Source organism: Panthera pardus, unplaced genomic scaffold, assembly GCF_024362965.1.
Source record: "Panthera pardus isolate Hobbes unplaced genomic scaffold, ASM2436296v1 HiC_scaffold_6, whole genome shotgun sequence".
Taxonomy (NCBI): domain Eukaryota; kingdom Metazoa; phylum Chordata; class Mammalia; order Carnivora; family Felidae; genus Panthera; species Panthera pardus.
In genome coordinates this window covers 135,616,976-135,629,958 of record NW_026526991.1, presented here as the reverse complement: position 1 = coordinate 135,629,958, position 12,983 = coordinate 135,616,976, and the positions used below count along the sequence as shown (strand labels likewise).

Below are 12,983 nucleotides of genomic sequence, written 5' to 3'. Positions count from 1 at the left end.
ATTAAAAAAATGTATTATTAACAATAGAAATTTGGGATTTCTCTAATAATTTGAATAATGTAGATGTAGGAGTATTTCTTCTTTCCCTTTACTAAATTAGGACCTCTTAAAACCTTGGAGAAGTACACAAGCACCCCAAGGTCTCCTCTGCCTCTTTTTTATTTTTTTTAAGGCCGATGTAGTTTTATTTCACAAAACTGGCATTTCTTTCTAAATGTACTCTCCTGTGCTGGCGGCCACGAGCCTATCCTACATGGAAAGGTGGGGTGCCTGCGGAAATACAAAGGTGTGTGATTCTTGGCCAGGGTGGGGGGGCGGGCTGGCATTGTTTGATGATTCTTCGTCTTATTTCCACATCATAGCCAAATACTAAGTAATTTTGAGACCGTCGTCAAAGCCACTCAGATTCAAGATTTCACCGTGGGCATCGTTACTGGGAAGGAAATCTCACTTGGAAGGTGATTGAGTTGGGAGAAAGTTGAAAGAGTACCAGGCTAGTCGATGATCATGTTTTTTTATTCCTCGGCTCATTAGCCGTGTGATCACAGGCGAGTAATTTAATACTTCTGAACCTCAGGTTCAGTAACTGTAAGGAAAAAAAGGTAGGAATAAGTGAGCGTGTGTGTGCGTGTGCGCACGCTGTGGGGGCCCTGCGACGTTCAGAAGTGAAATCGTAGTTCTGACAAGGACCGTGTCTTACTTGTCCTTAGACTCCGTGGGGCAGCGGCTGTCCGTGAATACTTGTTGCGTGTAGGAAGAAATGAGAGCTGTCGATTTTGGTTCGTGTCCTCTTGAACTCAGAGAAAAACTGAAGAACCCCGAGATGAACATGAAATTGGCAGTTAATGTGTCCCCATTAGGTGCAGACTTTTCTCACTGTCGCAGACGGACCTCCCCATGGTCGGCTCTTACCTACCACCTCTCTCTTAGCTCCCTGCTTTTATTCTACTACATGTATATTCCCCACTCTGGTCTTAAGTTACAAGCTCTTGGGTGTGGGAGCTTTTTCTCTGCAATACTCATTGTGACGCTGGGCACAGAACACCATGATGACAGCTATGTGCCCACCCACTTCTCTTGCCTGGCTGGACCCAACATCATTGAGATCCCAGTGCAGCCTGCTCTTGGAGCATCTGACACACTGTCGCTGCTGTGAGTGTCTAATAAATGCTGGGCACCCCAAGACGGGCAGTGACCTTCTCAAGTACTCGCCTATTTTTGTGCTACTTTTCCCCCAGGGAAAGCCAGGGTCAGGGTGGACCTCTTGGAGCCCTCAACTGACCTCTGCGTGACTGTCCTTCCCTTCTTTTGTTTTAAGAAAGACAGAGACTACAAACCCGTGGATATTCTCCTAAGGATCTCTCCAAAGCCCAGAAATAGAATCATTTCCCCCTAAATTAAAACACAGCTTGAGCCTGATTCCATTTTTTCCACGGGTACAGGATTCATGCAAATTTCTGTGTGTACATGTGTGTCATTTGCAAGAAGCAAAGATGTTAGGACCCCGTGCAAACTGCCACAGAGTTCTTGACTCCCTTTCTGCCAGTTCTCTTCTCCCTCCATGCCTGGAGCTACACAATCTGGGCATTTTTTGCTTTTTTCAGAATTTGAGGGAACTGAACTATCACTGATTTTACATTTTTTTTAACTTTTTATTTTGAAATATGAGGAATTACAAAATAGTTCACAGAGTCCCACAAACCTTTCACCCAGCTTCCTTTATTGGTGACATCTTCTATGACCTAGTGAAATACCCAAACCAGGAAATTAACATTGGTACAATACTGTTAACTAGATTGCAGAATATCTGGCTTTTAAAAAGCACAACTATTTTGAAGTCATAAAGTAAGACTTAAAAATTTTTTTTGAGTGTTTTTCTTTATTTTTGAGTGAGAGAGAGAGAGAGAGAGAGAGCACGTGAGCATGAGTGGGGGAGGGGCAGAGAGAGAGGGAGACACAGAATCTGAAGCAGGCTCTAGGCTCTGAGCAGTCAGCATAGAGCCCGACATGGGGCTTGAACCCACAAACTGTGGCATCATGACCTGAGCTGAAGTCGGACGTTCAACCGACTGAGCCACCCAGGCGCCCCTGAATTGGGTTTTCACCCCACCGATGCGGCATCGTGTGGGCATTGGTGTCTCCGTTCCCGTTCATGTATGTTCACGTATGAGTGACAAACATGAAAAAAAAAATCACCCTCTCTCTTGTTATTGGATGGATGGTGAGGTAAGGGTTTATTCCAATGTTTTATTTGGTGTCTCACTTCACTCTCTCAGACATGGGATTGTTAAAGGAGCAAATGACGACACTTCGTGTCTAATTAACAACTTCTGATGGCTCCCAGCCTGCCACAGCTTGTTCTCTCATTCTCTCACTGGGGAGGGGGTGGATACGTATAGCACGGTTTAAAGGTTTCAATCTGGCTAGCTGGCACAAGATCTTCGAAGTGGGGTTGCTTCTGGCTGTTTAGCAGCATCAGGGAGCGGGGGTCAGGGGTAGATGACATTGGCCAACAGAGGGAAGAGAATGTCATGGAGAAAATCATCACAAGTGCCCATCACAAGCCCTCCGGGGAACTGTCCCATGCCTGCGTCAAGTGAGGGGGAGAAGAGTTCCCAACTGGTGGTTCGGACCTTTGAGCGAGTTCCTTAAGCCCTCTAATCTCTAAACTTCCCTTTACTCAAAACAAGGGGCTGACTAGTCTGGAAGGTGCCGTCTTGCCTTAATTGTGTCTAGGACCATGGAATCTCCCCTAGTACCTGGAGCTGTCCTGTTTGTAACACACAGAGAAATTTTTATATCCTCAACAGCCTTTTCTGAAGGAGTGTGTGCATGATCACCAGACTGGTGACAGGGGAAGCTGGTTGAGGCTGGAGCCATTAGCAGAACTAGGGGAAAAGTTAGGAGGATGTCTCAACTCTGAACTAGTACCTTCTTGGAATTCGGGTGCGGTGGGGTTGTTTATAAACGGTTTTGCAGTGAAGCATTTTTGTCCTCAAGTACATTAGGGTAACACATAAGGATACCACCCTAATGCACTTGAGCAACGCTGCAAATGCTCTTACCAGTTCCAGCTGAACCCTAGCCCTTGCTTTATTTTCAAGTGTGAATTCCTCCTTGAACCCCAGGTTTTCCCACTTTGTGTGCACTTAGACGTCAGAAGCCTAGCCGGGTTAAGTGAACTTCCCTTTGCCTGCCCCCTCATCAGGTGCAGCAGGTGATGAGGAAGAATTTAAGTCTTTGGTTTGCACCACGGGACACACAAGCCCGAGGCATTCTGGACACACAGGCAGGGAGAGTGAGCAGTCTGGTGGCCAGTGATCCCCAGGGAACTTCATCTGCCTGGTGCCCTCAGAACCGGACTCTGCCAGACACATTATCTAGGTCAGGTCATTAGGGATGTGCCTCCGCTATCGAGGACCCCACTCTCCCTGAGCTGAAACCCACAGCTGTTTGCCAGCTTAGAGGTTGACAGAATGCCACCTTGTCCCCTGGCCTGCCTGTGTGTGCAAAACCTCCGATGGGAAAGTAGCAGGCACGTAAGGACACTCATTCTTCCCGGAGAGGCAAGCGTGCAAGTGTGCAAGCCACTCTCACACGCACACACGGCAGGCTCCCCTCCCTGACCCCAGCGAGCCCCCCGGCCAGCAACTTTCCTGAGGGCCCCGGGCGCTAGCCTGCAGCTGTTTTTCTCTTTGGATCAGCCCACTCTTGTTTCAGGAGTGGAGTGGGACTCTCCCTGGGGCGTTATAGGGTGTCATCTCTGGCATTTGCTCCCACTGCAGAAAAACAAGTCCAATGCAATGCACTCGGGTTTCTGAACAGCTGCCCAAGCGCCGAAACCAGACAGTCAGCAAAGCTGTCGGAGGGAGGGAGAGCAGGGACTCCGGAGAGGGTTGGGGCAGCGGCGGGGGGGCGGGGGGGGTGGAGGGGGTGTGGGGGGGGTGTTGCCCGCAACACAGTCGGGACGCGGGGGAAGGGGGTGTGCACGCGCGGCGCGCTGCGTCTGGCACTCGCGGCCCCTGGACGGGCTGGGGTGCGGAGAAGGTGGGAGGCCCTGGCTTGGCGGGGGTGCCCGGAGTGGGGGTCTGGGACACCCGCGCGGCGGGCGACGCTCGGCGCTCCCGGCCCCTGCGCGGGCTGGGGTGCTGGGAAGGGAGGGGTGGAGGCCCGGGAGGGGCGGGGCGGGCTGGCGGGCGGGGCGGGAGCAACTGTGCCTGCCGCCAGGGAGCGGGCGCGGTCCAGCCGAGCCATGCGGGACGTGAGCGACGTGTGGCAGCCTCTGCGCAGACTGTTCTGTTGCAGTGTGGATTTCAGGGAGCGCCGCCTTCCTCCTTCCAATCACAGCACGATCTCACAGTGAGGTATGCACTCTGCAAGGCAGGCAGCGCTTCTGTGCTGATGTGTCGTGCACTAAACTCACATGCATGTGATGCCACCATGTGGGTGGCGTAAGTCCCCCCTAAAGCACCCCGGATCTTCACAGGGTGGCCACTGGCCTGACTGCACGACTGTCCCGCGTCACGAGCTGATGCAAAACTCCGAAGACCGTGGAAGCAGAAAACACACATAGACAAATAAAAAAAAAAAAAAAAAATGGCGAGGAAGAGTTGCAAGCTGGGCCAGAGAAATGTCGTGAATTTTAGGGGTTTGCACAAAGTGCCACCTCCCGATAGTTATTCCGGGGCTTATGGTCAGGTAATGAATTCAGGTCGGAATAGGCTCTAGCTTGACTTTTCTGCTCAGAGATTAGAGTATATTGAAAATGTTATAAATGGTGACGGTGGAAACCAAGGTGCCTCCGTCCTGCTCCGTCTGGTCCTCTGGGGCTTTCGTGTCCCTTCCTGATGCCCAGCCCCCTCGGGCCTCTCAGCAGCGAGGGCGGGGGGCGGGGGGGACCCGGGGTTCCAGGTCCCAGGGCTGGGTGTTGGGGGAGCAATGTTCAGCACAAGCCAGGGTTTCTAAGGGATTTAAGAAAGTGGACGGGGTGAGGACGAAGGACCAGGGGAAGTCCCCTCCCCGCGGGTGGCAGGGGTCGTAGGTGGGTGAGACAGGTACCCGGGAGCAGTTTTGGCAAGGCGTGACTCAGAGACCTATGCCCCATAGGGCATCCTTCCGCCCCCCCCCCCCCCCGAGGTAGCAGAGATTCCCCCACCCCCGACGCCCCTAACCTGTCTCCAGCCTGTGGCCCTAAGCCTGGGTCATCATCTTGACTACGCCTAACCTGCAGTGCGTGTTAAGAATGTAGTGTATTGGGGTCCCACTCCCAGAGAGGCCGGGCCAGTAGAACGCATTTTTACCAGCATCCAAAGGGATTCGGCTACGGGGGTCCACGGACCACACTGGACGGCGCCGCTCCTTTCCTCCCATCACAGCTGAGGTGGTTATTCTGGGAAGCTGTGCTCCTGGTTTTTAGGGGACGTAGGAGGAGGCTTAGGGAGTGCGACTTTTTAGCCGCCGCTGAGTTCAGGGCGTCATCAGAGGGATTGTAGGAGCAGGGCGCGCTGCTGGTGCCTACCTGCAGGGGGCGCCAGCAGGCCGCCTCCGGGCTTGCCCACCCCGCCCCGCGTCGCCCCCCCCCCACCCCCCCCCCCCGACGTGAAAGAGGGCTGGAACCCGGAGAATGCGTCTCCGCCCCGAGGCTGACGTGTGGCTCACTGTGGGCTCGACTTAAAAGCCCCGGCGCTGCGCGAGGCATCCTAGCAGAGCTGGAGACGCGGCGAGCGGGTGGGGAGGGCGTCCGACTCGAGCTGGCGCAGGGGGACCGCGGCTGTCACTGCGCTCCGAGCATCCCGAGGGCTTCCCGAGTGGACGAACCCGGCCCTGCGGCGGCTGCGGGTGCAGCCCTAGCCGCCTGCCTCCCTCGCCGCGCTCGTGGAGCCTCACGCCCCGAGCGATCGTTCGTGATTTAGCACAAAGCACGTTTCCAAAAAGCAGCGCACGGGAGAGCTCCCGCGCCGCGCTCCCGCGCACGCACCCCCTCTTCCCCTTTGTTTCGGGGGTCGACCGGCTGCTCTCCTCCCCAAGTCTGAATTCTTCGCGGGGGTGGGGGGCGGACGGCCGCCGAGTCTAGGCTGTGAAGATGCCCTTGGAGCTGACTCAGAGCCGAGTGCAGAAGATCTGGATCCCCGTCGACCACCGCCCCTCGCTGCCCAGATGTGAGTGCAGATTCGCGCGGGGGCCGGGCTGCAGGGGAGCGGCGCGCCGCGCGGAGAGCCGGGCCATTGTGTGGCGGGCGCCGGCGGGGCCCGCCGTGGTGCCGGCTCCGCTGCTCCCGCGCGCTGGTGCCGGGCCGGGCGCCGCCCTCCACGGCGGGCCCCGCGGGCCGGGGCCGGGCGCTCCCCGCTCCTCCCCGCGGGCGGGCGGATCCCCTTGCCTTCGCCGCGGGGCGGGGACGGCGCGGGCCGGGGCGCGGGCGCTGCGCCTCCCCCGGCCGGCGTCGGGGGCGCTGTGGCCCGGGCCGCCCGCCCCGCGGTGTCCCGCTCGGCCGGCGCCCGGAGCGCAGAGGCAACTCGGCCACCCCGAGCGCGCCCCGGCCTCCGCTCCCTCCGCCGGGGGCGGGACGCGCGGGACACGGCGGGAAGCCTCGGCCTCGGGGACGCTTGGCGACGGACGGCCTCGCGTCCCGCGGCCGGAACCGCTCTCCCGGGCGTCTGCCGGGCCGAGTCCGACCGAGAGACGCGGCGGTCGCTCCCCACCCCCCTCTGCCGGTCGCTCCCTCCCCTGCTCTCTGCCTTCCTCCCTCCTCTCCACCTCGATCTCCGTCGCCTCTCTCTCCCGCTTTCCATGTTTCTTTCTCTTCTCTGTACTTAAATCTCCTGCTTCTGTCTTCGGCCTCTCTATTTTTAATACCCACTCTCTTTATATTTCTATCTGCTCCCTCTTTCTCCTCTGTCTCCTCGCTCTCTCCTTTTCCTTCAGTATATTTTCTCTCTCCTTCCCCCCCCCCCCCCCCCCCAGCTCCCGCGCCAGGGGCGACAAGAGAGCTGCCTGGCACCAAGCCTGCGCTCCTGGGTTTGGGGAGGGTCCGGGGATCAGTGACCACACACTTGGCAGCGTTTCCTACCCGCGCGCACACTCGCACTCACACAATCCACCGTGCTTGGAATTTGCTGGCAGTCCACCTTCCTGCTCTGTCATCGGCCATAAATGCTTTGGAAAGGTTTGCCTTCTACCTTGAGCCCCGTCCCTAGCCACGGAGAGAGCCACCTAGTGAAAGGGTGGTCCCTGCGGTTAGAAGGTGACACCCACTCTCCAGGTAACCCCCCACCCCTCCCCGCCAGGCGCCTGCCAGGTGGATAGGGGCAGTGGAGTGGCGGGCGTTTTGCTTCAGGCAGGGTCAGGTTGCCTGATTGGTAAACATGGGATCCCGTGAACACGTCCTCGAGGTGGCTTCCAGGCAGCGGTGGCTCCTGAGTGCCAGGCAGCTTGTTGGCCCTCGCTGCTGCCACGTTTTCCGGGGGATGGTCACCAAGGCCATGGTGACAGCTTGCCACCTCAGGCTTTGCCCAGGTCTGAATCACCAACCCTCCCCCCACCCCCAGGCAGGACCCGGGGAGAGCGGGCTCTGGGGTGCTCCTAGGTCATCCTGTGTCAGAGACCAAGCAAGGTGCTCCTGACACTGGGGGCCGCTCGCTCCTCCACCACCTTGCCCCCTCTCTGCCGGACCTGAGGGTTCTGGGGGCCACAGTAGCCTGAAGGAGACCTGGTTTCTTTGCAAGGTGGCCCCGGGCGGGGGGCTTTGCTGTCTGTTTCTTGCTCCCAGCCCTCTCTGATACACTCTTAAACAGCTTGCTGCACATGGGCTGACCACGGCGACCCCCTGTTGGTGCTGGGGAACGCAGTGCCGTAAATCATGAGGGAGATGCGGCCACGGCAAGACACAGAGACGACCCCGCCCTTTTTGACTTTGAATACGACCAGTATTTATGAAGCACTTTGTAAACTGTAGTTGGTCGTACAAATCTAGTTTGGTTCTCTCTAGCTAAGTACAGGTGTTTGTAGTTATGGGTGCTCACATGTGCACACATTTATTTGTCTGTCCCCCGAGGTTCAGGGTGGGGGCTTGAGGTTGGGTGTGGACGGCACTGAGGTTGGCTGGCGTTCGATCTGTCGTGTCAGTTGCAGAGATGAGAGTGTGCGATGATGCCTCCTTCTTCCAGGCTCCCGGGACCCATCCATTAGCCTCCATCAGTCTGCACGTCTCACACGCACATAAGAGATTTGCCTAATATCCCTGGTGTGTGCAAGGGGGGTGGGTGCTAAAGCTGATGGATTAAGTCTTTTAGTCCCTTGTCCCCGCCCACTGCTGGAATCCCCGTGTGTGGTTCTGGGGTGTAGTCTCAGACACATTCTTCCTTACAAGGGTGCCTGCACCCTGGGTATTTATTACATGACCTTATTTCCAGTTGTGCTGTCTTTCTCAGGTTATATAGTCACATCTGTGTCTCATCAGAATGGGGAAGAGAGGGTATCTCTTCTTGTTGAGTCTTTCCTGATACCCTCCCCCTCCCCCCATCAGCCTCCTCCCCTTCTGTAATGGTATTTGGAAACTTGGGTGGATTTTCTTCCTTCTGAACCTGTTACCGTCTTTCTGAGTGGTGTCTTAGATGAGAGCCGACAGCAGGTTCCTCTGAGGTTTGTCCATGAAAAGATGGCATGGTGAACATTACCATTCATGTACAGAGGACAGGAGAGCGACAATGGAAGGCTCTGGGTTGGTTAGTTTGACTGTCTTTCTGGCGCTAAAGCACATCAGTTGGGTGCCCTGTTGCAACGTGCACATGGTGGCAAATGCTTCTTACAAAACCTGCCGTTTCCTTCAAATGCAAACCGGTAACAGGACTTACTGACAAGGAAGTCATCGACAAGGAGGTAGATTATTGACTGGCTAGCTATGCTGTTTGTTTACCATCACTAAAAGCGGGGGGGCCCCTGGGTGGAAGTCCTTACTTATTTGGGCCAGTTACTTATCCGCTGGGAACCTGTTGTTACAGTCTGATATGTTACATACTGTCTACGGATAGACTTAATCTCAATAGGGGCTTAAAGCCACTGATGGTATCCAACTTAAGGTAAGGGGGATGTTCCCCAGAAACCCCTGCCTTATCCTCGGCTGGCCACTACAGCTTACAGCAGTGATTGCCAGCCCTAGCTGCACTTGACAATCATTTGGCGGGGGGGTATTTGTGGGGGAAAAAAAGAAAAGGAAAATCCCTACTGGTAGCCCAAGCCAGGTTAGAAGTCCTGTAGGCGGGGTCCGGGGATCCTGCATCGTTTAAAAGCTTTTTCGGTTCTGCCGCTGGTTGAGAACCATCAGTTTAGTTTGGGAAAGGGCACGTGAAGAATTTCAGGTGAGAGAGACCCAGGTGAGCCCCAGTTCCGTGCCTCACGACTTGTGCAGCGGGACCTGTCTTCGCTTGTGGCTCTTAGCTTCCTCACATCTGGTATGATGGAAACCGTCACGGCTGATACCGATGGAGGCTGCTCTAGGAAGCAGTTCACGCGCGTCGCCCGGTCGTGAATCCTCCCAAGAACCTTTATGAAGCATCCCTCCGTTTTACAGGCAAGGAAACTGAGACGCTGAGAGATCAAGTAACTTCGCCAAGGTCCGAGGAAGGGGTGGGGCCCTGGCACTTCCAACACTATTTATTTGACTCCCGGCTCCGCTCTCTCAGCCGCTAGGCTATCTGTGCTATCTCCTGCCGCTCAAGGCTGTCAAATGTTTCTCAAAAATGCCCAGCCCCTCCCTGTTGCCGGCAGAGACCGCGTCAGGTTAGGAGGGCTGTTCGTTGGACACAGGTCAGTTAGGCAGGAGTTGAAGTGTGCATGGGAGGTAGTGAATGAGCATGGTGTGGGACAGAACTTTCTGGGCCTGCATTCTGTTATCCCGGGGCCAAGTCCATGAAGTCTGTTTCCCAGAGAGCCCTTCTGAGGTGGCCCGGGGTGATGGCGGGGTCACAACAGGTCTTTCTGTGCAGCATTGGGTTTGCCTTGCAAACGGGGAACCGACCCCGTCTGCACCTGCAGCTGGCCATCCGTCTGTCCTAAACAGCCCTTTCATTTGTTTCCCTGGAACTTAGCATTGAAGCGTGATCACCTGCTTGCCGAAAAAGAATGCCAGTGACGTGGCATCTTTTGAAGTTGTCATTTTCGAGTGCCTTTGGATAGAAGAAAGCTTGCAGGAGGTGTGAGAGAGCCAGCAGCGTCTTCTAACAGTTTATTTCCTGAGCATGGGTTGTGGGTGTCAGTGTGGTGGGCGAGCTGTGGCGTTCCTGCCTGTGTCCGCGCGTTACACGTTGTCAGGGAGGTGAGTCATTTCGTCTGGGGAGTGGGGCTGGCATAGGAACCCTAGAATGCAGCCTGCTCTGTCCAGGACGACAGACCCTGGCCTGTCGCCGGAGGCTGTGGCTCACTCCCCTTACCAGCCGGCCTCCTGGTCATCATCTGCTTTCCTGTATCCACTTAACACATGGGGAACACACACGTGGCCAGTGCGCGTTATGTACTGGTAAGTCGGTGGGGCTGGCTGTGGACGATCAGGCCTTAGCTCAGGTGCTGCTCAAGGACACGGACTCTGGCTCCCCGATTCAAACAGACCCCCGTGGACCCCTAGCCCCAGCGTCAGCCCTCTGCTTTCATCACAGCGTTTATCCCGCTCCGAAATGACTTTGTGCGTCTGTTAGCTCGTACGTTGTCTCTTCCCCACCGCAGGCCAGATGCTTCCCAGCACAGGGCGGTGTCCACATAATGCTCTGTGCTCAGGGGGCGCCTAGCACCTGTGTCTGTTGAGTGAATGAGTAAATGGAATGACAGAGTTGAGGGTGGCGTCCCAGAACGTGGTGGTTTTCCGCGATCTCTTACTCAAGTGACAGCCTTAACTCTGGATGACACTTTTAGCTTGAGCTCCGTCCCTCCCGTGCCCCACCCCAAACTGCAGCCAAGATGTTTATTATGGTCTGTTAACCCCACGGTCTTTAAACAATTGCTTCTTTAGCCCTTCAGCATAGTGAGCATACGTGTATCCCCTTAAACATGCTTAGGTTGACATCCAAGTTTCACGTCTAAACACATCTGAGGATAAAAACTCTTTGCCGGGGGCGGGAGGGAGGTCCGAAAAAGGCTAAAATACTAAATGTTTGTATACGATGAAATGAAGCACACAAGAACTTTTTGGAAGATTTTGTGTTAAACTCCACGCTTATCTTCCCTAATCCCTGTGCTTGTTGGGGGGCAAAGAGGAAAAAGCAGAGCTCCGGGGAAGACGGTGTGGGAGGTGGAAGGAGGCGCTCTTCTGTGGGTTAACAGGATCCGCAGAGAAGAAGAGACTGAGGGTCTGGGGGGAACTGAAGCAGGGGCAGGTGGTTATAAGATGAAGACACCTGAGATGGCCTGTGAGTTTGAAAGAAGAACATGTTAGGATTCAGGGGGCTTAGTCAGGAGGTTTCCCTGCTCTGTTTGAGACCCAGGAGCGCCTGGTTGGAATGACAGCCACAGCCCGCGTGCAGCTCCTCCAAATCTTGTGCAAGGAGCCAAAGGAATAGGGAGAATGGCCTCTGCTTTGCCAAATAAAAGAGTGATGACTTATTTGGGTTTGAGATTCAAGTTGAATTTTTGGCTTACGATATTTACTCTGCCATGTCTTTATGGGATTTTCCTCTCAAAGCGTCTCCTGCCAGAGATTTGCGCATGTGGTTCCTTGATAGTAGGACTAATCCCCGATTTGATAAATCAGTCATCCTCTGTCTCCGCTCACTTGGCGTGCGTCCATCAAAAGTATTCCATGCACGTGCCCAGCTGAGGGGAGGGAGGGAGAGGGAGCGCGCGTCCGTCCGTCCCTGCATGTTTGGACGCTCTTGGGAGCAGGGGCACGGTGGGGACATCAGATAAGACCAGGAGCCGGCGGTGGCTTGAGGGAAGGATTGGTAGAGTCGGTGCTTCCAGGCGACTAAGTGAGACGACTTCTCACGTGTCACCTGCGGCTGCCCCGATGCACACGGGAGCGCGTTGTCTTCTGTCCCCGCCGGTTTTCGAGAAGCCCATCACTTTTCTTGGGACTCAAGAAAGTCCACTGGCGGTTTTGTGCTCCACTTGTGCGCTCGTACTGGGCAGGGAAATGCCCGTCTTCTAGGAACGTGTTTGTTCCCAGCTACTGGGAGCTGGAGAATCCCAGCCAAGTGCTTCTGTGGCTCCTACATGTCTCCTGGCCTCCTGATGGCCTTTCTTCTTCCTCCTCGCTCTGCATGGTCTAGAACATGAAGAAACAGCCCCCTCTGTGTTCCATTTGCTTCCTCTCTGCCCCCAGCCCACAGGCACGGGGGGGCAGATCCCGGAATAATGTGGTGGGTGTTTGTGCATGCGATCTCAGTTTGGTCATAGGCTGAGTATGGGACCGTGTTGGGGCGTCCAGCTTAGGGAAGGTGTCCTCTTTGAAGCCTGTGCCTGGCAGTGGTCTGGTGGCTCTCCTATCCCCATCTGGCACTCGCTGGCTTAGAGACAGAGCCCCTGTCTATGTCTGACATCCGCCTAGATCTGCGGTGCGGTCCCAGGAGCTTTGCCTCATCGGGGTGACCAGTGCCCGGAAGCGATGGCACGTAGCTGGCCAGGAGAGCGAGGTTGCCTGTGGCGCCCAGCGAGCACCGGGCAGTGTTGCTGGCCCGGGAGGGAGCAGGCGGCCAGTCTCGTGCTCTCAATGGGCAGCCCCTGCCACTCTTGTCACCAGATGCTGGAGTCTCCTTAGAGTCTCAAGCATAAGACACCAGCCAAGGAAACACTGCACCTTAAGTCTCCAGAACAGGGTTCTTTGGGCTGCTTTCTTAAAATCCAGCGAAAACCTCTCTCCCTGGTGTTTTGTTTTATTATTGGAACATTTCTCCTACCGTTAACCTCACCCCCACTGGTGTTGGGGAATCCCTTCCTTATAACGCTTTCTGCTTTGGGGTTAGTAGCAGGATTCCTGGCTGGGTTTAGGGCCCTCAGGAATC

At 55.5% G+C, this 12,983-nt stretch overlaps 1 protein-coding gene across 4 annotated transcripts in view; it reads left to right on the top strand.

The window, feature by feature from the left end:
• PFKFB3 (6-phosphofructo-2-kinase/fructose-2,6-biphosphatase 3) overlaps nt 1–12,983 on the top strand; it is a 74,676-nt gene that overhangs the window by 41,795 nt on the left and 19,898 nt on the right. For 2 of the 4 annotated variants that reach the window (XM_019460854.2, XM_019460855.2), the window contains exon 1: nt 5,730–6,158. The exons of 1 other annotated variant lie outside the window; for it this stretch is intronic. In XM_019460854.2, coding sequence (XP_019316399.1) covers nt 6,083–6,158 — 76 coding nt within the window. In that variant the 5' untranslated portion in view covers nt 5,730–6,082. Of the gene's footprint in view, nt 1–5,728; nt 6,159–12,983 lie in introns of those variants that run through there. One more of the 4 variants, XM_019460853.2, reaches the window with a different exon arrangement.